The sequence below is a fragment of the Dermacentor silvarum genome, chromosome 10 (assembly GCF_013339745.2).
Source record: "Dermacentor silvarum isolate Dsil-2018 chromosome 10, BIME_Dsil_1.4, whole genome shotgun sequence".
Classification (NCBI taxonomy): domain Eukaryota; kingdom Metazoa; phylum Arthropoda; class Arachnida; order Ixodida; family Ixodidae; genus Dermacentor; species Dermacentor silvarum.
In genome coordinates this window covers 85,671,446-85,699,327 of record NC_051163.1, presented here as the reverse complement: position 1 = coordinate 85,699,327, position 27,882 = coordinate 85,671,446, and the positions used below count along the sequence as shown (strand labels likewise).

Sequence of the window (27,882 nt, the reverse complement as noted above, 5' to 3'; positions counted from 1 at the left end):
ATAAACTGGCGTCCGCGAACAAGACGTTCTGTACAAAAGCAGCACGGTGAACGGAGAGCGATGATCGTGGATATTGTTCGATTAGTGCTACTGACACATTCTTGTGCAGTGTCTAACGCACGTGCATGCTAATTGTGAGCGCATAGTGTTTGGTGGTGTAACCGATGGAAGAAAAAGAGGCGAATCTTTGTGAGCCTAAATGTATGGTAGCTGTACGTCCCAGCTACCGCAGAGCGAGAGCGGAGTTTCTCCTCAAGAGGGCCGTCAGCCTGGCCGGTGGGCACCCCCTTGTCGTCGTCGGTGATTTCAACGCCCCACACAGGGTGTGGGGGTACACCTACGACACGCCGAAGAGACGCGACCTGTGGCAGACTGCGATGGAAGCGGACTTGACACTCATCACCGATAAGAATTTCCCAATTAGGAGAGGCCACTCCACATGCCGGGACACTACCCCAGACCTCTCTTTTCTCAAGAACGTCGGGGAGGTGAAGTGGGTAAACAGTGGGAAGTGAGTGATAAAGTGGGTTTTTTATTATCTTATTTTAATTTAATATTTACGAACCGATAAATATCTTGTTTTTTTTTGTTTACTCCCGACTCTGACTCTCTCACTGTGTTCGCTCGAGTGCGGAACGACCAACCGGCTTGTCTACCCCGTCAATCGACTTCGCGCCGACGACGAACGGGTGACAGCTGTGACATAAACTGGCGTCCGCGAACAAGACGTTCTGTACAAAAGCAGCACGGTGAACGGAGAGCGATGATCGTGGATATTGTTCGATTAGTGCTACTGACGCATTCTTTTGCAGTGTCTAACGCACGTGCATGCTAATTGTGAGCGCATAGTGTTTGGTGGTGTAACCGATGGAAGAAAAAGAGGCGAATCTTTGTGAGCCTAAATGTATGGTAGCTGTACGTCCCAGCTACCGCAGAGCGAGAGCGGAGTTTCTCCTCAAGAGGGCCGTCAGCCTGGCCGGTGGGCACCCCCTTGTCGTCGTCGGTGATTTCAACGCCCCACACAGGGTGTGGGGGTACACCTACGACACGCCGAAGGGACGCGACCTGTGGCAGACTGCGATGGAAGCGGACTTGACACTCATCACCGATAAGGATTTCCCAACTAGGAGAGGCCACTCCACATGCCGGGACACTACCCCAGACCTCTCTTTTGTCAAGAACGTCGGGGAGGTGAAGTGGGTAAACAGTGGGAAGTGGGTGAAAAAGTGGGTTTTTTATTATTTTATTTTATTTTTTTTAATATTTACGAACCGATCAATATCTTGTTTTTTTTTTGTTTACTCCAGACTGTGACTCTCTGACTGTGTTCGCTCGAGTGCGGAGCGACCAACCGGCTTGTCTACCCCGTCGACCGACTTCGCGCCGACGACGAACGGCTGACAGCTGTGACACTCCAGCATTACCGCGATTGAAGTCGTATGTCGCAATACGTAGCATCCGCGAACGCGCCGACGCGGAACTTCAGCAGCTTCTACTTCGAGAAGAGAACAGAAAAACACGAAGCTCCACGACGAATAAAGGCAGGGAAAAGGAAAGGTTTCGTTATCGACCAGACGAGCGCGTCCTATTATTTACAAGAACAAGCAACTTCCGTGACTCTAGATTACGCGCGGTACTCAAACAGGACTCGGAGCCATTGGAGGCTGCCACCCCCGCAGACAGGAGGCTGAGTGAGTTTTCCGGTGAGTCATAAAGGGTGCCGCTTTGCGTCTATCGGTCTTTATTTCTCCCTGGAAGATGTTTCCGTGCCGTTTGGTCGGCGTTCGCGCGTACGCAGTTCTAAAAAGTGGAGCTTTGCAGTGATGAACGCAGAAATCGTTCCCGGGGTTACGTGTCGGGAGAAGTTTTTTTCCATCTTCTGTTTGGTTCTTTCGGGTGCCGGACTGTTGACAGGTACGTAGACTAGTCACATATAATACTGCCGCTCTCCTCCGGTGCGAGATATGCACCCCTTCTTGTTTATGATATTGGTTGGAATATCCGTACGAATGGAGTAATATCACCGACTTTCTCTTGTTGCGGATGCAACTTCATTGCATGCAGAACTTCTGTCTTCTTCAAAACCAAGCGCATCGCATGAGAACCGAAATTTTTATCGTGTTGGCCTCCATGCCTTTCCATCTTTTCGTGTGTGGAAACCGATCAAGGAATGCAACTCGAGATGTGGTAACATCATGCCGCAAGTTCCAAGCGAGACCCGGTCTTATGGTCTTCACTCTCTAGCCTATGTCCTCTGAGGCAAGTTTTAATTTATCTTGAATATAAGAAAAGGAAGATGTAGGCCTCTGTTTGGCCGGTAATGCCAAAATTTGAATTAGACCACTGGGGCCAGGAAAACGATAAAAAAACGCTATGAAGAAAAAAATCCGCAATCATTGGACACAAACATACAAATAGCCCCATGGCACTTGCTTTGTTCTTGTAGTTGTGAGCATTCAGAAGAAATTACTTCGCTGCTGGTTGGAATCACTCTCTGAATTGGAGTGCTTCAATTTTGCCGTAGAAAGGACCCCGAAGAAACGGTTGCTACATGGACGCTTGCTGACCTAAAATAGGCATGAAATAAACAATTTTGTCGCCCTGCAAAATGTAAAATTAGAATTCGCGATGCACAGCCGCGCGAAGCCACACTGTAGAAAATTGTAGACCTAGGGTACTTTTTTATGTGAAACAGTTCTTTGTTTTTGTTTCTTTTCAGATTCACTTGCATTACTTCTCTAGAAATACAGCAAAGCAATATAGAAGAGCTCAAAGCATAAAAATACCTAACGGAGGTTTCGCTACCTATTAGGAAAGAAGTAGAGCATTTCAACCATATTGTCGGCTAACTCCTTCATGAATCGACTCACTAGCTGACTGAGACTCGAATCAACTCGAGTGTCTAGTGTCCGAATGAGCTCGGCTGAGCAGAGTTTTTAACCGCGGAGCTGTTTATGCCGAGCGTAATCTGTCTGTCGTAGTCAGGAAAAACTACGCCGAGCGATGACGTCACCTCGCGGTACCTATAGTCGTGTATAGCTTTAGAAGGCAGCTGCAGTTGCCCCTCAAAGGCGGATGCACACGAGCCTCCACCAATAGGCGCGCACTTCAAGTGACGTCATGAGCCGGATGGCCGGCGACCCCGCCGACGGAGAACACGCCTAACATGGCCGCCCTCGCTTCGAACTGGGCCCACTCGCGTCAGCTGTGTGCGTCTCCCTTCGTCCGAGTGAATTCGAATTGTTTGTGGTTGTCTGTCATGCCGCATTATTATTGTGAGCTTATGATGCACAATTTGTACCGCGTGCGTTTGTTCTGAGCCGTGAGCCGGCGAAGAAAGATTGCAGCGAACATCAGTGACGCTGCGCTTCGTCTGGAAACAGGATCCCGCGCCGATATACCGCTGCAAACAAACATCGTGCGTGTTTGTTCAATGGTGTTTTGTTTTGCTCCTAAGTGAAATTACGACGAGGAGAGTTTGCCAAAGTCTGGTACCTACTGTGAACGGCGGGTGTGTTTGTGTACCGTGCCCCTGCGTTTATCGTCGGACGTGGCGAAGTGATGGAGCAAAACCCTTATCAGGATAAATGAGAAAAGCATGCGCGGATGAAACCAACCTACGAGTTTCTTAACAGAAAATATTTGCGAAAGCAACCTCCAACGCACGGTGTAAGATATATACTCTTTAGGTGGGGGCACTTCTCGGCTTGCTTGCTAGACGCGATCGACCAGATAAAGTAGCAAGGGCGCGCGTCTATCTGGGCGGTGACGGCAGCGGATACCTATCGGCGGAACGACGCAACTTCGGTTAGAACGCAGGCGAGAGCGTGCGCCGACAAGAAACGCGTGCATGCCCTCTCCCCGGTGACCTACTTTCGTGCGTCACTCAATCATTTCGGATTTCCTGCGAACCGCCGGTTGCTATAACAACGGGAGATTAAGCCAATAAAAAGCTTTCTGTGTTGAAGTTGCGTCGTACTGCCGATAGATATCCACTGCCGTCACCGGGCAGATCGGCGCGCGCCTTTGCTACTTTATCTGGTCGATCGAGTCTGGCGAGTGTCCTCACCTAAAGAGTATATATCTTTCACCCTGCTCCAACGCAAATATTCGTTGCTGCCAGCTCAGCGCGCAAACGACCGATCGTTGGCAGCAGTGTGATAAGATAGTCGAGCGTCTCGCAGCGTCGTTCGAGTGTTGTTCGAGTGTTGTGTAGCACCGTCGATTGATTGCTTTCCACCAATGGTAACAATGAGTAACTAACACGCGCTGCTTGAGCGAATTTCATTGGATTATTAACGGTCAGGCGTTTGGGAGCAGTGTTTGTTTCCCTAATGTCAGCCTTAGTGCTATATAAAATTATGACTGATACACTGGTGCCCTTACAAGGGAGCTTGGCATGAATGCGCGTCGCTGTGTGGCTCACCCCCGTATTCTTAAATACGCCTTCACTCAGCGCTTCTCCTCGACTCAGCCAAGTCGAGGCGACGAGCGTTCCTTCACTCAAGGCGCCGTTGCGTTTCATGAACACTACTTCACTTTTCCTCCGCCAAGGAACGCCTTGAAAATGCGCCCTTGACTCGAGTGAAGTGCACCGACCGAAAAAAGCGTCTGATACCGAGGCTATCCTTACATGCGCTTAGCAAAAGCCCAATTATTTAAGACAGATATGTGTTTCCGTTAATTTGGCTTCGTTATCAAATGACAACACGGCGCAATGCACAAATTTAGCTCGGCAGCGCTGCCACTGTTAGCGTTCGACTGATATATATCAAGTGGGAGCTGTGTTAGAGGTCTGGCAACGATCGCACCCCATGAGCATTGCGCATGGCCGAGAAATAAGAAAATTTCCGCCCGCATTTCTCTGCTGCTCATTGTTTCCTTGTGCTTAATTTGTGGTTCACGTTGCAGTTGTTAATCGTGGTTATTATGGATGATATTGTCCGTGTGAGTACTGTGATCGAGCCGGATTGACTTCGAAGGAAGCAACGCATGGAACGGCCGATGGGCAGCTTTGTTTAACTTCAAGACCATGTGCTGCTGAAAGCTTTCTGAAAGCAACAGGACAAAAAATAAGGGTGAGTGAGCAGTTTATGCATGTAAGCACATTACGCTGTTGCGGTTCTCGTGAAGTTGCTGGCGCGCTATCAATAAAACGTGTCCGATGTATCCAAGCATGACTGGCTCCTGTTGCTCATGCTGCGGGCATTAGCACCCGAAGCATACTATTCGAGGCCGCATAAGATTGCGCGAGACGTTACTTCTTTTTCTTTTTTGTTTTGCATTGGAGCTTGTGGGAGATTCGGCGTGACAATCTGTTATTGGTTCAGTTGTTTAAACATAAATGCACAAGGCACCGCTCCGCGACTGTGTCCGATGATCATTCCACTATCGCGTAAGAAATCTTTCAGTAGAAAAGAAGCAGTTGTAGTAAGCATGTGGCAGAATGCATATGGTTGAGTGCGTAGCTCCGGCAGTTTTAAGGAAAGAAAGGTTTTTCAGTCCTGTACTTTATTTTAGAAGCCGTGGTGGTTAGTCGGTTTGTTGAAAATTGTAGTACATATCGTCAGTGAACCAACTCTGGTGCCTGTATTTCCAGTGCTGCTTCACTTCACATATACGCTACGCAATATTTTATTCTTCCGAAAATTCACTTCTCAGTAGTTCATTATCAGCATTAGTGTTTTTTTGTCTTACCTTTTTCAATGTGCTATGTTGTAGCATCTCCTGCACGTTCCATAAACTGTGCTTACAAGTTCACGCAACGCCCACATTTTTTTTTAGTTGTGCTATGTCTTTTCATTTCAGTTGCTTAGCTGCACTGAACTTAGCGTGCGAACGCCCAATGTACAGGGTCGTCCACTCTTAGTACGAACACGGTGCCGCGTGGCCGCGCTCCGCGGAGCGCCAGCACACATGGCGCGGCCGCGCATCGAAGCTAAGCGGCGCAGGCGCACAGGGGCTTGAAGGCGGTGCTTCGTGTCGTCTGCTAAAGTGCGCGAGCGCGCTTTGCTTTAGCAGACAACAGGCGGCACAAACACGGCTCGCTCGCGCGCTTTAGCAGACGACACGAAGCCCCGCCTCCAAGCCCCTGGGCGCTTGCGCCGCTTAGCTTCGATGCGCGGCCGCGCCATGTGCGCTGGCGCTCCGCGGAGCGCGGCCACGCGGCACCGTGTTCGTACTAAGAGTGGACGACCCTGTACATATCATTTTTGGCATTCTGCTGCAGGATCTGGGCCTTAAAGACCAGCTGAAGGAAAAAAAATCAACGCCTGTGTTGCACGCTAAGACATGTGACTGACGGGAAAGCATCGATAGATACGGTGTCTGCCTGTTAAAAATTAGCCATCTCGTTTCCCTGAAAGAACTTAGGTGCTGCGGAAGTACTTGACTTATCAGCCCGGTAGTTAGTCTGTGCTTATTTTTCATACTTATCATTAATAATATTGATGTTATTTCTGGCCACATTGACAAAATGGTGAAATTCAAGCCGTCTTATTTAAAACCGCAAACATGAGACAGCCATGCCGTAATGAAATCAAACTCATATTTCATTCCTCTTTAACAGTCATATTTATTGTTTTGAAGAGCATAGTCATGATTATGATGTGCGAAGTCATGAGTTGCCCATAATGTGTTAGGGTTGAGACGTGAGCTTTTTATTGCCCACAATTTGTAAGGCAGCACTTTAGTATTTAGTGGAATAGTGAAGCTACTTTTCCATGAGCAAGTGTACATCAACAAATATACCATAATTTTAATGGTTTATCTCAGCTTTGCTGAATTCAAGGTAGTAATACGCTCTATACTGTATTTTCAGCAACGCCATTGTGACAGTCTGCACCACCATTTTGCCTGTTGTGGGATCCCACAAGACACGCTCTGTTCCTCGGTCAATTACTGAACTTCTGCAAGCCCCATGGAAGCGAACTGTGATCCGCATCTAATGGAACAAATTCATTGTTCGGGCCTTCATAATTAATCTTAAGCTGAACTTAGAAACGGAGCTGAAACAGCGTATATTCTGCAAGGATTTACCACTGCAAACCGTAGGGTGGCCTCACCCGACGGTATGCTACTGCTAGTCTACTGTCTAGAACACGGATGGTGTTCTATTCTAGAATAGCTTTGTCAGTAGTACTACTGCTTGTGTTTGTAGGATCAGAGTCCACGCTCTTTTATGCAATCCTATCAGAACACAAAAAGACGAGGATAATTTTAATTTATTGTTTCAGAGATTAACACTTGGATTGACGAGAATAATTCAGTGATACAGACTGCTTTATTAAATATGGCTTAAGAAAAGAAACCTGGATGAAAAATACAGACTTAAGCTGCAAGGTGCCTATGAAGGCAGATGTATGCAAAATGCCTTTAGTGGTGATGGTTGAGCTGTTAGGATGTCAGAAAGAAGATAGAGGTTTTAGCCAAAATAGTGCGACAACGACTACGGTGCAGCAGGACACATTAACATGGAGTTCCACTCTTCTCCGCTTGCACACCAACGCAAGCACAGCACCCTTGAAAAGGCAGTTGTACTGCGTGGTTGCCTTGTCAGCCTGGTTCCTGCATAAGAGAAGGGGTTGGTTATAAACATACAATGATGTTAACGCACATAAAAACTAGCTTAGGTACAGTATTCGTTTTCATCAGTTTACCTTTCGATGTAAATACATTCGTTAAAGATTTTCATTGTGTTCAGGAAGCCGATTTCTTTTACATTGATAAGCTCGGACTGTTTTCATTCATATTTGCAATGATACAGTTTTAAGCTGGTCTGGCGTTTCCACATCCAGACCGACATACCGCAATCTAACACTTACATAATGCACTCACTAATAGCTGGAATGTGCGCAACAAATATATGTGACATATATCTGCTACCACTTGCTAGCGTTTTCTGTATTAGGAGCTGGGTCAACTGCTACAGTTTTGTTTATCACAATAAAGATAATGTGATGTACAAAAACTATCCTCTCTTGTATTGTTATTCAATATCTTGTATTGGAATTAAACATAACATTCCCTCTGTATACATGCAGGTATAATTATGAAGACCATTGCATGGTTCCTCACTTCCTCGTTGGGCTGGGATATTCATAAGCATAAGCTAATTAAACTGAATATTTTGAAGCAAGGCTCACGTAATTATTGCTAACGACTGTAAATAGCAGCTACTGCCACACCTCCCACGCAAAATTACAGTATAATTTTTGTTTTCCCTCGAGAAATTAACTGCATTAAATTATAACAGAAAAAAAATATAAAACAGAAAAGTGAACGCACCTGGTCGTTTTTAGAGAAGCTCGCCTTGCGGTAGTGCGCTTCGCTGTCCTTGGAATAGCGTAGTAAGTAATGCACCCAAGTACAAACCGCTCAGGCGGAGCGAATTCCGGCGCTCGTGCAGCCAGACCTGCATCCAGCAATCGAGCACACAGGCAATACACCCACTAACGGCAGGAACCTTCGCAGTTGTTTTCTTTTCATAGGTTCGAAGTCCGCCGCAGTTATGTATCGTGCCGCGTTTCAAATGATACTGCTTTGTATGATCACCCGCGAGAAACACGGCACTGGCGCTGATAGTAGTTTTGGGGCACTCGCACGGAGAATACACGTATGCAGGTCATCAACTGGCTCATGCACGGAATAAGACGACAGGTCACTGCACTAGCTGGCAGTCTTCTTGACAGGACGGCCAATCAGTTTCCTAGAAAATAACAAAATACTAGACCCCTTCCAGTGTGGCTTCCGAGAAGGTAGGTCGACAATAGACCACCTTGTTCGCATCGAGGCAAACATCAGAGATGCGTTTATTCATAAACAGTTTTTACTTTCTGTATTTATAGATTTACAGAAAGCATACGACACGACATGGCGCTTGGCGCTTCGGGATTCTGCGAGATCTTTCTGCGATGGGAGTCCGTGGAAATATGTTAAGCACAGTCGAAAGCTACTTGTCTAACCGCACGTTTCGCGTAAGAGTGGGCAATGTTTTATCTAGAACATTCAACCAGGAGGCTGGCGTGCCGCAAGGGGGTGTACTTAGTTGCACACACTTCATTGTAAAAATGAACTCCCTGCATACAGTCATTCCACGCAGCATGTTTTATTCTGTGTATGTCAATGACGTACAGATAGGTTTCAAATCATGTAACATCGCTATCTGTGAACGACAGGTGCAGCTTGGATTACATAAATTGTCTAAATGGGCGGATGTAAATGGGCTCAAAATAAACGCACAGAAAAGTACATGCATACTCTTCTCAAACAAAAGAGGCGTGACACCGGTGACAAATCTCACGATCAATCGAGAGGAAATATCTATGAGCAGTGAACATAAATTCCTGGGCATAATTCTGGACTCTAAGCTTACCTTCATTCCCCATCTTAAATATCTGAAGACAAAGTTTCTGAAGACTATGAACCTTTTAAAAATTGTCTCGCACACAACATGGGGTAGTGATCGAAAATGCCTCCTAAACTTGTACAACAGTCTTGTCCGCTCATGCCTTGATTACGGAGCTATAATTTATAACTCCGCAACGCCAAGTGCATTAAATATACTAGACCCCGTTCACCATTTCGGTATCCGCCTCGCGCTCGGTGCTTTCCGAACAAGCCCGATCCAGAGCCTCTATGTAGAGTCGAACCACTGGTCACGCCATCTGCAGCGTTCATGTAGCAGTTTCACGTATTTTCTGACAGTACAAGCAAACAATGAACATTCTTCTTATTCCACCATAAACGATATCACCGCTGCTACACTCTTCTATAACCGACCTGCAGCGAGGAAACCGTTCTCATTAACTGTAAGGAATCTTAGTGAGCAAATGGGTGTTCCAGTGCTTGAACATCGACCTATGTTACCTGCTAAACTGTTACCGCCGTGGCAGTGGCAGATCATAGAGTGTGAAACATCGTTCGTTGAGGTCACGAAAGACGTTCCAGAGGCACACATTAAAATGCATTTCCTAGAGCTTCAATCCAAGTACTCGTGTACAGAGGTTTACACAGACACTTCTAGATCACATGCCGGGGTTTCTCATGCAGCCGTCGGCCCATCTTTCACGGAATCCAGTGTACTCCACCCGCAAACAAGTATCTTCACGACTAAGGCCTATGCACTATTGTCGGCTGTGAATCATATAACGAAAACAAAACTTCAAAAAACAGTTATATTTACAGACTCTCTAAGCGTTGTGAAAGCCCTGATGTCACTCTGCAAACACAAAAATCCTGTACTCATTGAGCTTTATTCCACCCTATGCAGAGCGTATATAGCAAACCAGCATGTAATAATATGCTGGGTGCCGGGCCATAGAGGCATTGAGGGTAATGTGCAAGCAGACCAAATGGCCACATCAGCGACATCACACACTAGTAATCATACAGTAGGTGTTCCTGCAACAGACTTGAAACCTTTCTTGCGAAAGAAACTGCGAAGCCACTGGCAACGCTTGTGGGACGCTGAAACAAATAATAAACTTCACATGATTAAACCACAGTTAGTTTTCCGGCCCTCAGCTACGAAAACACGACGAATTGACGTCATATTCTGCCGTCTCAGAATAGGACACACGTACGGCACCCACAATTTTTTGCTTACTGGTGATGAACCACCAACCTGTGGTAGATGTGGTGAGAAGCTGACCGTCCTCCACGTCCTGCTGGAGTGTCGGGAAGCCTAACCGGAGAGAAGAAAACATTTTCCTGTAGCATACCGCTATCATATCCCTCTTCATCCCATGATGTTTATTGGTGAAGAACCACTTTTTAATGCCAATGCAATCCTTGGCTTTTTGAACGATGTTGTGGTACATGTTATTAGTCCAATGCGTTCGTAGCGCATCCTCTCTCTAGAGGATGCCGCTGTGATAGTTTTTTATAGCACATGCCTCCAGGCCCTTGTGGTTCAAGGGCTCTGTCTAGGCAGTTGTGCTTCTTGCCAATTACTGCATCTTAAATATTTTAAATATCGTGTTATTCTTTCTTAATGCATTCTTCATTGCATAGTACACCTCATTAGTCATTGCCATGATTTGAGTACATGTATATTTTACGCACTTTACAGGGATTATTTTTAGGCCCCTTTACAGCCACGCCTCATCTATTTGTCAGAATTCATCGCTCCACTAGAAACTCACAAACACTGGCATGGCGCTCTTTGGCCATACTTGGCCCTTGCGCCATTAAACACCATACATCATCATCTGTCTTGGTGCCACATTAGAATTACTCCGTTGCCGAAGCGCTCCAGAGGATCGCACCGGTCCGTAAAACGATGCCCTTGAAGATGCGCAGTATCGTTAACGAAAGAAAAGCTGCGGAGGCAACTGGCGCCCATCTGAAAAAGCTGACGAGGGGATTGACAGATCACAACGCAGCCATGTTTGCGCACTAACTTCACTCAAGGAGCGATTCAAGGTAGCTGCGGGGCTACCTTGAGATTCTCGAGTAAAACGCTCGAGCTTTCCTTCACTCAAGGCGCGTTTCGAGTGGAGGGCGATTTGTGAAATGAAAAGCCGCCCTCAAGGAGCATTTCGAGTGTAGGGTCGAGTCGAGGTACGTTTGTGAATACGGGGGTTAGAACTCTTCGCGCACCGCACGCGCCAGCTGTAGAATGCCTGCTGTGACACAAACGCGCATAAGTTGTGCTGCGAGCGCTCGACTTGCTTTTTCCACAACACAGCTTTGCGCTGCTTTTCGAATGTCGCGATATGTCGCTACTAAAAAAAAAATCCTATGACAGTGAAGGCGACAGAGCCAATATGTACGTACAGTCTGTTTCACACTTAAGGGAAATCTCGGAACGCATTGCATCGCGATACGGCGAGCGCTGGAGTCGGTTGCCGGAAGCAGCTCGCGCAGGCGCAGACGGTCGAGGCGCGTTATCTTGAACCGCGTCGACTGTGACGGCGGCGCGCGCTGGCCGCATCGTCGGTAAGCGTGCTACAGACGTCAGACTCTGCCCAGGCGGCGCTGCGGAAACACCCGCCACCAGCGCCCCCATCGCAGCCTTGGCGCAAACTGAGTAGTGCAAAGAGAGCTGTCCACAAGCGAAGCTGCATAGGCCACAATAGAGCCCCGTCTTTCGGTTTTGTAAAGGCACGGTTTCCTAAAAATCAAGGACCTGGAAAGCTTCTTCCGCCCATCCACGCTTCGGAAAGGGAGCAGAGCGAAGTACGTGTACAATGTAAAGAAGTTTCAGGTGTTATTTCGGCGCGCTGCAACTCGCAAGTGCAGCGAGCATCGTACAACGTCGAGTTCGAGGCAAGCACTCCGACGTGCGTTCTCTAGCGCCTAAATGTATTAAATTTGGGTACGTACATAATGTCAAAGCGATGAAGTACATATATGATTAAGTCAGGTAACTATGTAGCTTACGGTCAGTGGTACAAAGCTCGCTTTATCAGGGGCGGACGGCCCTGGCGACCTTCGCCTTTTCAGTTGCGTTCTCGCTTCAGCTCTCGCTTCCTGGGCGTTCGAGCGTGTTATCGCGCATCTTCGAATGTTTTCTTCACGGTTGTCTTCCGTTTGTATTTACTGCAAATGGAGATACGTGCGTGCCCGCTTTCGCGGGATACAACCGAAGGCAAAACAAACCAGCAGACGCTTAAAACAACACACGCGCACAAATTAATGTAAAGAAACGCGACATTTTTTTTTCTAAAGACGTGCGTTACTTCGCAATTACTCATCCAGTGCTCCCACAGCAACTTTATTGCTCAGATTACAAAAAAAAAAGAAAAACGCTGTCAAGAGGGCTCAGTGCATTGCGAAACGTTCTCGTTGTATCGAAAAAGCCGAAACTAGAAATAAGCTCGCGATACCACAATTCCCTAGAACATGATTTTGAATTCATAAAGGAACGAAAATGTTTAGTTAAACTGACCTGCCAAATCTCTCCGTTACACTTGCTGAGTAAAGTGGAGGCGGACGTGTGTAAACAGGTAGAAACATCGATGGCACATACGCAGGATGGTTCACAACTTTGTTTATTCTGTTGCCAACGAAGAGGCGGCTGCAGATTCCTCAGTTTTCGCTTGGTTTCCATAGTCCCCCGTGAGGGCTACGCAACACAATTACAGCAGAACAACATTATCACACTTTCTCATGTGAGCGGCTGTGTTGTGGAGAATGCGAGTAATTCGCTTACCCAACACGCGAACGGCCCGTATCTAGCGCTCTCTCCTTTCTCCTTCATACGACCGCGATGGAAATCGGTAAAACTGAACGTTGTTATTCAGTCCTTCACGGTCATGGCAATTTACAACGCAACAGTAACGTCAATTGCGGCGTTTCTTCGTAGCGCGCGGAGCTGTCGCGGTTGCCGTCGTGCTCGCCATCGCCATAGAAGTCGGCGGCACGTCCGACTAGCGGAGAAATTCATAGCTCTCATTCTGGCTGTTAAATGCGCTAAACATTCGCAATATGAACAAAAATTAAGTTAAATCGTTGTTTCGCACTCGCTAGCTGCTTAGGCAACTTAGCAAGGGAGTCGGACTTTGCACTACTCAATTATTACCTCTTCGCACCGACAGGTGGCGCTACGCGTCTTGCAAAACTCCAGAGTCTGACGTCTACTGTCAAGGCCAGTTCATCGTCACTGCAGGCACTGTGAAGCGCCGATGCGGCCAGCGCGCGCCGCCGTAGCACTCGACGAGGTTCAAGATAACGCACCACGACCGTCTGTGCCTGCGCGAGCTACTTCTGGCAACAGACTCCAGCGCTCGCCGCATCGCGATGCAATGCGCTCCGAGATTTCCCCTAAGTGTGAAACAGACTACAATAAAGAAAAGTACGACAAAGTAGGCACAGCTGCTTGTGAACTGACTCCTAATAGTTCTACTCGTGTCTGCGTTAAATGTGTGTTCGTGTTTTCTTGCATGTTTGTGTATATTTGTTATTTTCCCCTTATTTGTATTTAGATCCTAGTTTTCACGCTCGCGTTTGTGTGCATGTGTGTGAATATGTGAGTACTTCCGTGCGTGTATGTGTTTATTCCTATTTCTGTCCTTTTATTTTTGCGTTTGTTCTTGTAAGCATGCTGCAGCTACATCTTTCTTTACAATTCCATTAACTCGTCTCATTCAAAGCACCAAGTCCTGTGAATAGCAGGGCTGGCCTCTTCGATGTCATTAAAGCCTTTTTCTCTCGTCTACCTTGCCTCCCCAGTCTGCCATCTTGCTTTGTTTTCTCCTACTATTCTGACCTTGCTTCTTGTGCTGTTGCCGCAACGTAATTAACCAACATGCATTAAATAAAGTTCTATCAGCTGAGACAACATAAACACTGACAGATACAAAATGTTAAAAGCATCACGTGCCTTGCACATTTACTTCGTCTCTGTCCCCTGTTAATGTGTTTATGTATCAGTGCATACGGCAGCTTGCCAGAAGTGCACATGAAAGGGTGCCATATTGCGAAACAGCACCTTGCTATGTTGTTGCATTCAGTCTTAATAAACAGATGTTTTCGCTGCACGTCACATGTGGTGGTACACATATATAACATTCTGCAGTCGGGTAGCATTTCCTGTCTTTACGCTTTCATCATTACAAACGCAGTTTTCTAGTGAATGGAATCCAGCAAAGCAGTGTTGTCAGAGCTTTTGCAACATTAACTATTTATTACTTCACCAATATCACTTCTCTTAATCTGTCCGTCACTTTCCCTACAGCTTGTAATGAACAAAATGACTCACGTTCAACTTTGCTGAGCATTTTTTCGGTACGTAACTATGACCACAAAATGCTAGCAAAGTTAATCACGTTAATATTTGTGCTTTCATTCCCGTTACTCACCCGAGTCAGATTATTAAATTAAAAATTGGCTATGACAACATTTCAATTTTAAGTGCAGACTGCTAACGGAGCCATAAAGCGTGCTCCGACTTCTGCTATTTAATTATGGGGCGCGCCAAACAAGACGGTGGCTGGCTGAATGAGCATATTGGGCCTCACTAAGCTAATTATGTTTTATATTTGTTCTCTTAGACGGTGGCTGCCTCGCATTACTTGTGTGAGCCAGATATCCAAAATAAACAATGCAACCACATGAATGTGCTTTGGCGTACAAGCTGCTAACAGTGGCTGTCAGTTTCGTGTTGACTTCTGCTATTTCACCAGCACTGGCTATGACATGACTGTTATTTCCAGGGCATACTGCTAACAGAGCCACAAAACGTACTCTGACTACTGCTATTTCACTATGTGGAGCATCAAACTCGACGGTGGCTGCGAGAATGAGCATTTTGAGCCCGCCAACGATAATTAAGGTTAACAATAGTGTTTCAATTCAGATATTCCAGCATTTCAATGTGTTTCTAAGCCACTTCTTAAATCGAGCCCGATGTGTGCAGGACGTTGCTTATCATAATTGAGCTTCTATTATAAGGAATACGTCATAAATTGAACTGCTTATTTATTTAAGCGGTCACGGAATGGATGGTTATCTGCTGAGAACCCACCGGCAAAATTTAGGTAGAACTAACAAGGGCTGTTCTTTCATTACTGAGAAGCCGTTATGCTTCGTCGAGTGGCTCAATGCCAGACAGCTCGCAGTCGGAGTCGCTTTCTCAGTGTCATCTTACCCAGCTGGATGATGATGGGTTGAATGTGCTCACTCCCAGACGTGCAGACGTGTCAAGTCTGAACTTTGCCTCGAAGTCCATCACGTGCTGAATGCTCTTCCTCCAGTCTTCCGCCGTTACCTGCTTGATTTTCTCCCTCAAGATGGTGTCGATCGTGGACAGCTTGAAGTCTCTGTTGTCCGCAGCCATGCCATTTTTGACCTTAGCCCACACAAGCTCAATGGGATTAAATTCGCAGTGGTACGGCGGGACCCTGAGTACAAATCAACCAGCCCTTAAAGCTGTGTTATCTACGATGTAGCTCAGAAAGCGTGACTTTACAGATGCCACCAGCTTAAACAGTGGCTTCTTTATCATCCTTTCACCGTAGGTGACGTTCTTGCTTGTGAGCCACTCCTGTATCTTTGCCTTCTTCCAGGCCGTCGTCGGCAATTTCTGTTCTCGCCGGCTATGGTAAGGTGCGTTGTCTAAACAATGACGCTACCAGCTGGCAACTTCTGCAGAACGTCTTTGAACCAGACTTCAAAGTGATTGCCGTCCATTTCCTCGTGGTAGTCGCCTGTCTTGTGGCCTCGGAATACATCCAAGCAGCTGTCGACGAAACCATCCTCGCTGCCGATGTGCGTCACGATCAGGCGCTGACGTTTCCCAGAAGGATGTTTTAGACGCGTCGTCAGACCATTTGCTCGAGAGAACAGGCATCCGCGCTTCTGCACCATGGTGTCTGTCCACACGATCGACCGAGTGTGTCCCGCCGTCACCCATGTCTCGTCCAGGTAGAAGAACTTTCGTCGTTCCGCCCGGTAGTGCTCCACGTCACGGAGGTAGCGATTCCGCCAATCGGTGATGTCATCCCGGTCGAAAAGCAGCGAGTTGCGGCTTCTCTTTTCGTGCTTGAAGCCGATCTCGGCAAGCAGGCGAAGCACAGTACACCGCCTTAGTGATGGAATTCCATACGCTCCAAGAACTCGGTAGTTATAAAATCCCTTTATAAGAAAAGTACCGCCATCTACTCTTTCCTCCGCCGCCTCCTCTCCTAAAGCGCTTGCTTTTTTATTTACTTTTTGCTTGCGAAAGCCAAGTCGACGGTGGCGCACCTAGAAAGTCCAGGTTGAAGCTTTCAGGCCGGGCGCGCGCCGCCGCCGCCGCCGGCGACTGCGCAGAGGACTTTCAACATGGCTATGAGGCGGAAAAAAAGGAAATATAAAGAAGTGAAAAGCGCGCGCTATCATCGTTCAATCGGAGATACGGGAGAGAGAGAAGCGGCGTTTATCAAAGGATGGCAGTACTTTTCTTACATAGGGACTTTAGGTAGTTATCTTCTCGACCGTCGGTATCTCGCTGCGGCGAAAGAAATCGTGCACACATGACCTTAGCGCGCACAAGGTGAAGTTGTCAAACTTCGCGCTGCGTCTTCTCTTCTCCGCATTGCGTGGGCGCTTTCGCGAGGGCGTTGTCAGTTTGCGACCCGAAAAATGCGAAGCTTTAACTTCCTCCCTCACCCTGAACACTGTCCTTTCGCTGACACCGAGCATGTCCGCGAGAAACTTGGTCGTGTCCTCCACGCTGCGTTCAGGCTCCCTGTTATGCCAATACGTGTAGCAGTTGAAGATTATGTTGCTTGAATCGCTGTTCAGGATGTGGCCGCTCTTGTTCTTGCCGAGGCTCCTTGGTGGTGTGATCATCGAGGCGACACAAGGCCGTTCGGCAACAAAGGATCGCGTTCCGATGTCACCTCGCTGGGCTCCATGGCCGAAAACTGGCACGGAATGCCGTGCGCGAACGTGCGCGAACTCAAGAGAGATAGAATTAACTTTAATAATGGTCCTGGAGGGGCCTGGGCACACCTTACGGGGGCCGGCCCGGTGGCTCCACCCATGTGGGGACTGGGAGTCGGAGCTCGCCAGCCACCTGTCGGGCTTTCTGGACGGCCTGGTGTTGAAGGGCCCTGTCGGGGCTCCTGAGGTGATTGATCCAGTCGTCCTCGGTGGCAGGAGACCCGAAGCAAGCGTTTTAGCGCGGGACACTGCCACAGCATGTGATCTAAGTCGCACTTTGGATTTTGGCATTTAGGACATTCCATGGCCTTATATCTGGGAGGCATTTGCTGCATATATAGGGGTTGGGGTAACTGTGCGTTTGCAGCAATGTAAGCGTTAATTGTTGTGCTTTATTTAGTGTTGGGTGATGTGAAGGGAATTCCTTTCTCGATAACTTATAGTGCGAGCAAATCTCCTGATAGGAGAGGAGTGGCTCCGGGTGCGTGTTGGGGCTCCCGGTCGGTGAGCCGGCCCGCATCCCCGCGCGGCGCGTAAGATCTCGCGCGAGGTTATGGGCCAGCTCATTGCCGTTGGGGACCCCTGGTTGAACGTTCAGGCCTTCATGCCCGGGAACCAGTGGATGTGTTTGTCTTCGTTTATTTGAGCGGAAGCTAGAATGCTAAAGGCCGCCTGGCATAGTGTACCACGGCGGTATGCCAGTGCAGCGGGTTTGGAGTCGGTAATATTGTGTCGCGCTGAGTGAGTGCTAGAGCAAGGGCAATAGCCACTTGTTCGGCCTCGCAGGCTTTCTTTGTTTGTATGGTAAGAGCATTGAGGGCTGTCCCGTCTGGGGCGACCGCCGCAGCTGCAAAGTAGGGTTTGTCTGCGTATTTAGCGGCATCTACGAAAGCCACGTCTGTCGCGTGTAGGGTGGCCCGCTTTTAGTAAGGCTTGAGCGTGTGCCCTTCTTCGAGTCTGATTATGCACCGGGTGCATATTCCTGGGGAAGGGTAGTACTGTGATTTTAGCAGGAAGGTGTTGTGGTAATGGTGTTGGGTCATTGACTTGAGTTGGGATAGGAAGACTTATGTGTGAGAGGAGGTCCCGGCCCGCAGCTGTCGAGGACAGGCGTATGAGCTGGGACATTCTTTGTGCTTCTGTGATTTCTTTGAACGTATTGTGTACCCCAAGGCCTAGCAGGCGCTGCGTGCTTGCCGTCATGGGTAGACCAAGTATTCGTTTCGTGCATTTGCGGATGAGGTTGTCCACTTTAGTTTCATCGCCTTTGCTCCACGGGTGAGCGCAGGCAACGTAGTGAACGTGGCACATTAAGAACGCGTGAAAGATGTGTAGTAAGCTCTCTTCTGTGAGTCCCCGCGTGTCTATTAGCGACGCGTCGGGCGAGGTGAATGACTGCATCAGCTTTTTTGATGAGGTGTGCGACTGTTAAGTCGTTTTGCCATTCTCCTGCAGGGTAACGCCCAGAATTCGAACCGACGACACTATCGGGGTATCCGAGCCGTCCGTTGTGGAGAGGTGTATAGTTGGTTCGCCGTTGTTGCGGCCGTGTAGCGGTGGCAGAAGCAGCAACTCGGACTTAGTTGCCGAGAGTCTGAGGCCCGTGGGCTTTAAAAAGTTTTGTACTGTATTAATTGCTTCCTGAAGGCTTGCTTCGATTTGTGCATCGCTGCCTGCGTTGCGCCAAAGAGTAATACAGTCGGCGTAGAACGCGTGCTCTACGCCTTCGATATGTTCAGCTTTTGCGAAAGTTGTCTGAGGGCTAATTGAAAAGAAACGGTGAGAGCACCGACCCTTGCGGGGTGCCGCGCGGGCCTAGGTTGTGGTGTGTGAGTTGAGATCTCCCAACTTTAAGTGTAGCCGTTCGGGCTCTTAGGAAAGAGCGGACGTATTCGTAGAAGCGTCGACCTAGGCCTGCCTCCTGAATCTCGTGTAGTATATGAGCCGTGGCTTACGGTATCGAAAGCTTTCTCTAAGTCGAGAGCTAGAATTGCTTTGAGGTCTTTACTCCTTACTCTAAGTAACGTCTCCTGCAGCATGCGGAGTACGTCCTGCGTGGCCATAGCCGGCTGAACCCGACTTGATTCAATGGAAGAGGTGCTCTTGCTCTGCATGTTTTGTGACTCGGCGGAGAATGACGTGCTTTATGACCTTACCCACAGAAGATGTAAGGGAAATGGGTCGTAGAGAGTCAAGCTCCAGGGGTTTGTTCGGTTTGGGAATGAGAATGAGAACTCAAGAGATGAAGGTTCGCAACCGCAAAAAAGAAAATAATAATAATTAAAAAATAAGCCGAACACATTAAAAAATAAGCTTGTGCAAACACAAAAAAAATTTTATATGAATCTTATGCTATTAAGCCAGCGACTGCTTTATAATTACACGCCCGGTGCCGTCGTTCTTGCTTCGTAGCTGACAGCGCACAGCGTTCTAGAAGGCAGGAGTCTTCTCTCGCGATCCGGCATGTGCTGTAGCATTTCTATCATGATAGTTTTTTCCAACTACTCGTCAAGATACGCAAATCTATTTATACCGACAAATACGCGTTTTAAAAGCAGTCCCAATTTTTTTTGAGCGGACTATTTCTTTACACGCGGAGGCATTGGCCGCTCCGCTTCGGTCATCTGGCGGACCTCTCTAGTCTTCTCAAGGTGTACCCGACTATAGTAACCCGGGGCAGGTGCGCCCTCGCTTCGCCCGACACAGAAACGGCTCCGCCGAGCTCCCGCGGGCTGCGCGCTACAGCGCATGCGCCGTGAGTCACACGTGACGTCACGGCCAACTGTGCATGCGCTCCTTCATTCTGTATCAAAGCCGGTGCCGGCGGCGGCGCACCAGACATAGACATGGTGAAGTCCCTATATAAGAAAAGTACCGCCATCCTTTGATAAACGCCGCTTCTCTCTCTCTCCTGTATCTCCGATTGGACGATGATAGCGCGCGCTTTTCACTTCTTATATTTTCTTTTTTTCCGCCTCAGAGCCATGTTTAAAGTCCTCTGCGCAGCCGCAGTCGCCGGCGGCGGCGGCGCGCGCCCGGCCTGAAAGCTTCAACCTGGACTTTCTAGGTGCGCCACCGTCGACTTGGCTTTCGCAAGCATAAAGTAAGAAAAAAGCAAGCGCTTTAGGAGAGGAGGCGGCGGAGGAAAGAGTAGATGGCGGTACTTTTCTTATATAGGGACCGGACGATCGCCTGCACTCGCCGAAGCAAGACGTGTTTTCTTGCTCCCTTGCGCCGCTTTGTTCCCCTCCCACGACCACGCTCTGAGCGTAGCCCTTTCAGGGCTCCCAAGGGAGTGGCACGTTAGGAACCTTAGCTCTAGCTGAGTTACCGTATAGCTAGGCGCTACACTCAACATGTAGCCATCCAGCCCAGCACCCTCACGATGGGTGACCTCTCGGACGGCGAGTCCGGTTTCGCGCCCAGCGGCACCCCGGCCGCTCGCGGAACATGGAGGCTCTCCTTAGAGCCACTCGACGGCTCTGACCCATGACCTGCACCCACCGGCTCTCCAGTCTGCATCCCAGAAGGTCGGAACAGTGGGTAAAAAATGCGCATTGCCAAGCGCCTCCGGCTTTCACCCAGACGCACCGGCGCCCCGACCCCTGCACGGCCCGAAAGCGCAAGCGCCGCAAAGTCGCCGCAGCCCCCCGGGATGCTGCATCCCCACCAGCCACATCACAAAGCCGCCCCAGTTTGAGAGAAGCTGAGACCACAACCGGTTCGCCACAGCACACCGAACTGGTCTCGCCTCCCCCACCCGCGCAGCCGAAGTGGCCACGCACTCCCCCCACCCCCCAGCAGCCTGACACAGCAGGGGACGGTGCGGCAGACGAAAAGAGCCCGCATACAAGTACGCTCTCCAGTCCCCCCTCTCATCCGCTTCCACGAGCCCTTCCGAGAGCCCTCCCCCTCGCCATCGACCGAGAGCGCTCCGAGCAGCGAGGACAACCTCCTCCCAGCTTGCACCCGATCCCCTTCCCTGTCGGTCGAGAAGCCTCCGAGCTCTCAGAGGGAGAGGAACCTGTCCAGCAAGTCCACCCCCCAGTGGGTGACGTGGCTCCGAGGTGGCGGAAGTAGAGGAACCGGCTGCTCAACCACCGCACATCACGAGGTCCCCAAGTTCCCGGAGGAGACAAACCGTTGAGAGTCAAACAACTCTCAGAGCACGGCTCCCAAGCTCCCGGCGAGAGAGATCTCCCCAGTGACACCACCCACGGCGGACCAGGTGGCACTGCTCTACCGGAGAGAGGGAACCGATCGGACAGCTCCCTTCCCCGGCCGGAACGGCGCGTCCCAGCTGTGTGCTTGGTACCCGCGCCCCCCTGGTCGAGGATGCGTTCCCCTCTACCCCCTCCAGGGCAAGCCGCCCCTCCCCCACCCTGGCACAAAGGCAAGCCTGCCACAGCAAGGAGGGAGAGAGACAACCAGCTGAAGAGTCAGCTGTGGCTCCAAGGAAGCAGCCCAGCGACCGGGCCGGCACACGTGCACTCAACGGTGCCCCGCCCCCTCCAGCGATGCGAAACCGCAAGCGCCGCCGCCGCGGAGGCCGTCGACAGCGTCCTCGCCGTGCCCCAGCCCTTCTGCCTTTGCGGGAACCCTGCGACACTGTGTTGTATCGCCCCCTCGCCGGGATGACAAACTTCCTCTCACACTCGCAGGAGGCGATTGCGGGCAGAGGCGATTGCGGCACAGCTGTCGCAGGTGGCTGGCGCGCACCGGGTCAGAGTCAACTTCCGACGCTGCCACCGACTCCACTGGACCCGCTCTTCGCTGTCACGGATATGTGGCGTCCCGGTTCGCGCGACGTCAGCCCCGGCCGAGTCCTGCACGGGATACGTCTTCGGCGTCGACCGCAACCTCAACGACGACATCCTGCTGGCAAAGTCGAGTCGGGTGTTGCGGTACTTGGATGCGTCCGTGTGGGCGGAAATGTTGTCCTCCGCTTCGCGGGCAGGAAGCCCCCTGCTGAGGTCGCATTGTTTAAGGTGCGCCGGTCTGTGCTCCGAAGCGCCCGCGTCCTAGGCAGTGCCACCACTGTGGCGCCTACGGCCATATAACCGCGACCTGCACCTCCGAGCAACGTTGCCTCCGTTGTGGGGGCGCCCACAAAAACGTCGGCTGCACGGCCAAACAAGCCGCCTGCCTGAACTGCGGCGGCCCGCACGCGGCGACAGAGCCGCGCTGCACCAGCTGGCAGCACGAAGGAAGGTCGCTGAGACCATCGCCTCGTCTGAGCTGCCCATAACTCGCCGCCAAGCTACCGTCCTCGTCCGCACCACGGGACAGCCCCACACAGGGGCCGCAACAACACACGCCGCCTCCCTTGTCCCGTCCGAGTAACCTGGCCGGAGCTACTCCGACGCCGCGGGCGACCGCCTGGCGAGGCCCCGTCGCGGGCAACACGTCGACGCCTGCGCCCCGATTGCCCTCGGCGTCTCCCGACTCACGCGACGCCGTCATCGCGCTGTTGACTGCCGCGCTCGCGTTCGCGACAGAGTTTTTTGCCGCAGGACTGCCCCGCACGCCACTGTGCGCGGCCGCCCTTCCCGCTCAACGAACACTCGCCAGCCATGGCAGTTAGACCTCAGGGGCCTCTCGGCCGCGCATATTGCAGTGGAACTGCAACTCCCTGCGCCGCCGACACGCTGAGCTCGCAGAGCCCTTCCTCTGCACGACTACGATATTCTCGCTTTACAGGAAACGTACGCGCGTGCAGAGGAGGTCTCGCTGCCGGCTACATCGGTTACAGCAGTGCGTCGGACTGTGCCATGCCTGAGTGTGACGCTGCGCCGTGCTCTGTTGACGCGCATCCGCCTGGCCGTCCCCGCGTTGCCGTCTACGTGCGAGCCGCCCTTCCTCATGCGCGGGTCCCCACGGACCACCTGTGCTCCGCGATGATCGGTGCGTGGCCGTCACTGTGCGCGTGCGCGGCACGAACACCTCGGTGGCCATGTTTACGTTCGCGCGGGTGCCCGTCGCGCCGACTACTCGTTCGTTGTGCGCCTTACTGCGCTGCTCTCGCCCGACACCGTCATGTGCGGCGATTTCAACGCTCACCACCGCGACTGGGGCAGTGCCAGGAGCAAGCGCGAGGAGGGGACTTGTCGTCTGCCGTTGCGGCTGCGGGCCCCACCGTCCTCAACAGTGGGGAAGCGACGTTCGTGCGGCGGGACGGAGTCGCCACAGTGATCGACCTGGGCTTGTCTCGGAGCGCTGCTCTTACTCCTGGCAGCGTGCTCCGGATACCGCCGGATCGGATCACTACCCATCACCCTGTGCCCCACCAAGCCAAGTCGCGGCGCCACGCGCGTGTACGCTGTCGTGCGGTGGCCGCTCTTCCACGAGATGTGTGCGAGACCGTCGCACTGCAGTGATTACTTCGCGCACATCGCGGAGTGCGCGGCGTGCACGACACGCTGATCGTACCCGCCGGCACGCCCTGCCCGACATCAAGTTGCTGAACGTCCGCGCGGCTCGCCGACGTGCTCAGAGACGCGCGGTCCGCTCCGGTGCCGCCGCGGACTGGACTACATACAACCGACTTGACGCGGTGTGCAGGCGACACGCGAGGCAGCTGCGCCGACGTAGCTGGGCGGGTCTCTGCTCGTCGCTCGCGAGACCCCGCAACCAACACCGCGGCTGGCGCGTCCTGAATGCGCTGCTGAACCCCAGGACACCACGGTTCCCTGTGCTCGCCATCGCTGTGGCGCAGGGCATCAGCAGACTCGCGCTCGCCGAACAGCTGGCGGACGCCTTTGCTGCTGCCGCCACCGCTCCCCTCCTTGGTGTGCCTGTGGTCGCGCTGCGGGCGCTCTACGTGGCTGTGTTCGTGCGGGGTGGAGATCATCACACCCACCTCAGGCAATCACAAGTCTGTGCGAGGAAGACTTCACCTTTCACGAGCTTCAGCGCGTGCTGTGCCGCGGGCGGCGCCGCAGTGCGCCCGGGCAGGACGGAGTCACCCACCAAATGCTGCGCAACCTGGACGAAGATAAGCGACACTTCCTGCTCGACGCATTCAACGGTGTCCTGCGCAGCGGGTGCCTCCCGGAGTCCTGGCGCTCCGCGCTCGTGGTGCCAGTACTGAAGAGTGGCAAGCCGCTCGCAGCCTCGCCATACAGGGCCGTCTCTCTAACGTCAGTCCCTGGCAAGACGATGGAGGTGATGGCCCTGTCGAGGCTCCAATGGATAGCGGACATCCGGGGTGTTTTTCCGCCTCAACAGTGTGGGTTCCGCACGCACCGCCCACGGCCGACTGCCTTGCCGCCGTTGTGGGCACGCTGGAGCAGGCAAGTCCGCGACGGCCACGCCGCGTTCCTGCTGCTCTTAACGTCCAGAGCGCGTTCGACTCCCTGCCCCACGAACACCATCATCTCGGCTGTGCGCGCTCTTGGTGTGGGGGCCGGCTCCTGGCGTACGTGCGGGCCTTCCTAACAGACAGGTCGTCCGTTGTTCGGGTTGGGCGTGCGACCAGCTCGCCCCGTTCAGTGACTTGTGGTGTGCCTCAGGGGAGTGTGTTGAGCCCCTTTCTGTTCAACCTTGCACTCGCGCCCATCAGCGAGTGCGTGCGCAGCAGTGGGCACCTCCCTGTGCGTACCGTGTCTACGCGGACGACGTGGCGCTCTTCGTCCGTGGCCCGCCGGCAACGATGGCACAGATGCGTGCAGCTCCAGGCGGCGGCGGATGCGGTCGGCGACTTCCTGCGGGCTATTGGCCTGCGCTTGTCGGCGGCAAAGTCGGAGGCCATCATGGTCCACCCACGCGCTGCTGCCCGGCGCCACACTGGCTGCGTGGTCGTCGACGGTGTTCCTCTTCCCTGGCGGCTGACGGTGCGCTACCTCGGGCTCACCATCGACCATCGCCTGACATGGCTCCCCGCCGTGAAGCGGCTTGCGCTGCCATGCGCCAATTGAGGGCGCGGTGCGCGCGCTCCTCGCGCGTGGTGACGGCTGCCCCCCCTCGTTCGCGGTTGGCATGTACGGTGCAGTGGCGCTGTCCAGGGTCCTGTACGCGCTCCCACTGTGCAACCTGCGACCGCATCTGTGGCGACGCATCGACGGCGACCACCGACGAGTGCTTCGCATGTGCCACGGCCTGCCCAGTGCTTCCGTGTCGCGGAGACGCTCGCGGAAACCGGCGCCTGGCCCGTCTCCCTCACTGCCGATCTGCGCGCCCTTGGCCACTTGGAGCGCCTCTCCCGTGCCCCCGGTGCCGGCCCCATGCTGTCATACCTGCGCGAGCTGCCCAAGTCGCGTGTGGGGATGCTCCTCGAGCTCTTCGACAGCCTGGTGGTCGACGCCCCGGCCTCCCCTGCTCCTGGCCGCCACCAAACCAGCGTGTGCCGTTGCGAGTGTGCCTCGACCTGCCGGGCGTCCGCTCCAAGCACCGCACGCCTCGTTGCGCTGTGGTGCAGGAGGCTGCTGCACGGATACACGACGACCTGGTGGGAGGGCACACCTGTACACTGACGGTTCTGTCCGCCAGGATGGTTCCGCGGCCGCCGCCTGCGTTGTGCCGCACCTCGATGTCGCGAGACAGTGCCGCCTGTCCTACCGAGCTTCCTCCACCACAGCGGAGCTTGTGGGACTACATCTGGCGGCCGACATCCTCGAAGAGTCGCCGTTCCTGAACCGAGTGGCGATTCTTTGCGACTCGAGGTCCGCTTTGCGCCATCTGCTGCTCGACGAGCGTGCGCCGCCACTGGCACAGCGCGTTGCCTGCAGGCTGCATGCTCTACAGCGACAGGGGTGCGACCTGTGCCTCCAGTGGATACCGTCGCACGTCGGTGTCGCCGGGAACGAGGCAGCTGATGACCTGGCAAGGCGCGCCCACGATCCCCTATCCCCGCTGTCGACGCGAGTCAACTCGTTCGACGTGGCACGGCTTCATTTCAAACGGGAGCTCGCGCTGCGCCACCCCGACAGCCGCGTCGCGCGCGGTCGCCCGCCACGCCTGCTTCCGGAATCCGGCTTCACGAGGAGAGAGCGAGCCTTCCTCCTCGCACTCCGGACCGGTTCCGTCTGGCCCGCCGAGCGCAAGCACCGCCTCCGCGGAGCCTCTCGCCCCTCTGCCAGGACTGCGGTGCTGTCGAGACGCTGCAACATCTGATGTGCGAGTGCAGTGCTTCGTCGACGGCGCGCGCTACTCTTGCCCGCGTTTACCGCGCGCAGAACCTCCCCTGCTTGACGGTGGAGGACGTCTTGCACCCCTCGGGCTGCACATCGAGCCACGGCAAACTCTTCCGCGCTCTGTTGAACTTTGCCGACGACGTGGGTTTGGTCGACCGCCTGTAGGCCTCCCGTGTGGGCTCCCGGCGGCTCTTTCGGGGCCGCCCGGGGTGCTGTGTTGGCGTTGGGGTCTGGCGGGTGCCTCTCGGCGGCTACCTTCTTGTTTGTTTGTTTGTTGTTGTATTGTTTTATTGTTGTTGTTGTTACTTTTTTTTTTTTTTTTTTTCCTTACGACCTGTTCAAATTTCCGACAGTGTGCGACGGAACCCCACGCGCCTGCGGCGCCTTAGATGATGCTGCTGCTGCTTCCGCTCCTGCGCCTGCGACCTCTTTCCCTTCTCTTTCCTTTCACTCCCCATCCCCCTGTGCAGCGCGGTTGAGGTGTCCTCTATTGAGAGACAGTTATCGCGCTGCACTTTAACCCAATCTTTCACCCTTTCCAACAATAACCTCTCTTATATAGGGATTTTAAGACATGGGGAGACCGAGGAAGGTTCGCCCTGCCGAGGAAGAAGCCGCTTACCAAGAATCGCGGCTCGCTGCTAAGCGAGGACTAAAAGCGTCAATGCCGATTGGACCGATCAGCGCCGGTGTGTCTTTAGCCTTGCGCCAGTAGTCCAAGCTACTCCGAATTTTTTAAAATCTTCGTCCGAGTAAGCGCTACTCTAAAAATTTATTTTGCCAACGAGTCTTAGAGGGACCCGTTTAATTTGTCGACCAAAGATTTCGAATACAAAGGGACATGTTCGCAGCTTAGATGTGCAACCACAATATTTTTGCTAAAGAAGTTCGGGATTTAACCCCTGTGATTCTGCCTCCTTCAAAACCCACGCCTTGAATGCGGCGAGAACAAGATCGGCGACATGCTGTCACCGTCCGTTAAATAATAAAAATTGGTGATTTACCTTTTGTTTGCTAATATTAAGACACATTTTGCAATGACAGCATTCCAATGGTACGCCGCAGGAGGCTGCAGCAATATACGCGATCCTAAAAGCTTCATCCACTGTTAAGCTTTTAGTCCACAGTTTGTATCCTGGAGGTTTTGGAGAATCGCTTGGCGCGTCACATTTTCATAGGCTCCTTTAGCATCGATTTCGAGCATGGAGAATTTGCTTTAGTATGCCGGGTTGGCCAAGAGGTGTTCGTTGATTTGAAGTGATATAATGGGTAGAGAGGGGCTGCCGAACACCGAACTTGGTGTCTGGCATGTAGCCGTTATCCTCAAGATGCGGTGTGTGGTGGCTTTGGGCAGGGGCTGCGGAAGTATACCAGATCTGTG

General features: G+C 52.2%; 1 protein-coding gene across 2 annotated transcripts in view; it reads left to right on the top strand.

Annotated features, from left to right (window-relative positions):
- The first annotated feature begins 1,655 nt into the window (after positions 1-1,655).
- Positions 1,656-27,882, top strand: part of LOC119466238 (XK-related protein 7-like) — a 169,618-nt gene continuing 143,391 nt past the window's right edge. The window contains exon 1 of one of the 2 annotated variants that reach the window (XM_037726718.2): positions 1,656-1,914. In XM_037726718.2, the coding sequence (XP_037582646.2) occupies positions 1,824-1,914 (91 nt within the window). In that variant the 5' untranslated portion in view covers positions 1,656-1,823. The remainder of the gene's footprint in view (positions 1,915-27,882) is intronic. The other variant, XM_049656837.1, reaches the window with a different exon arrangement.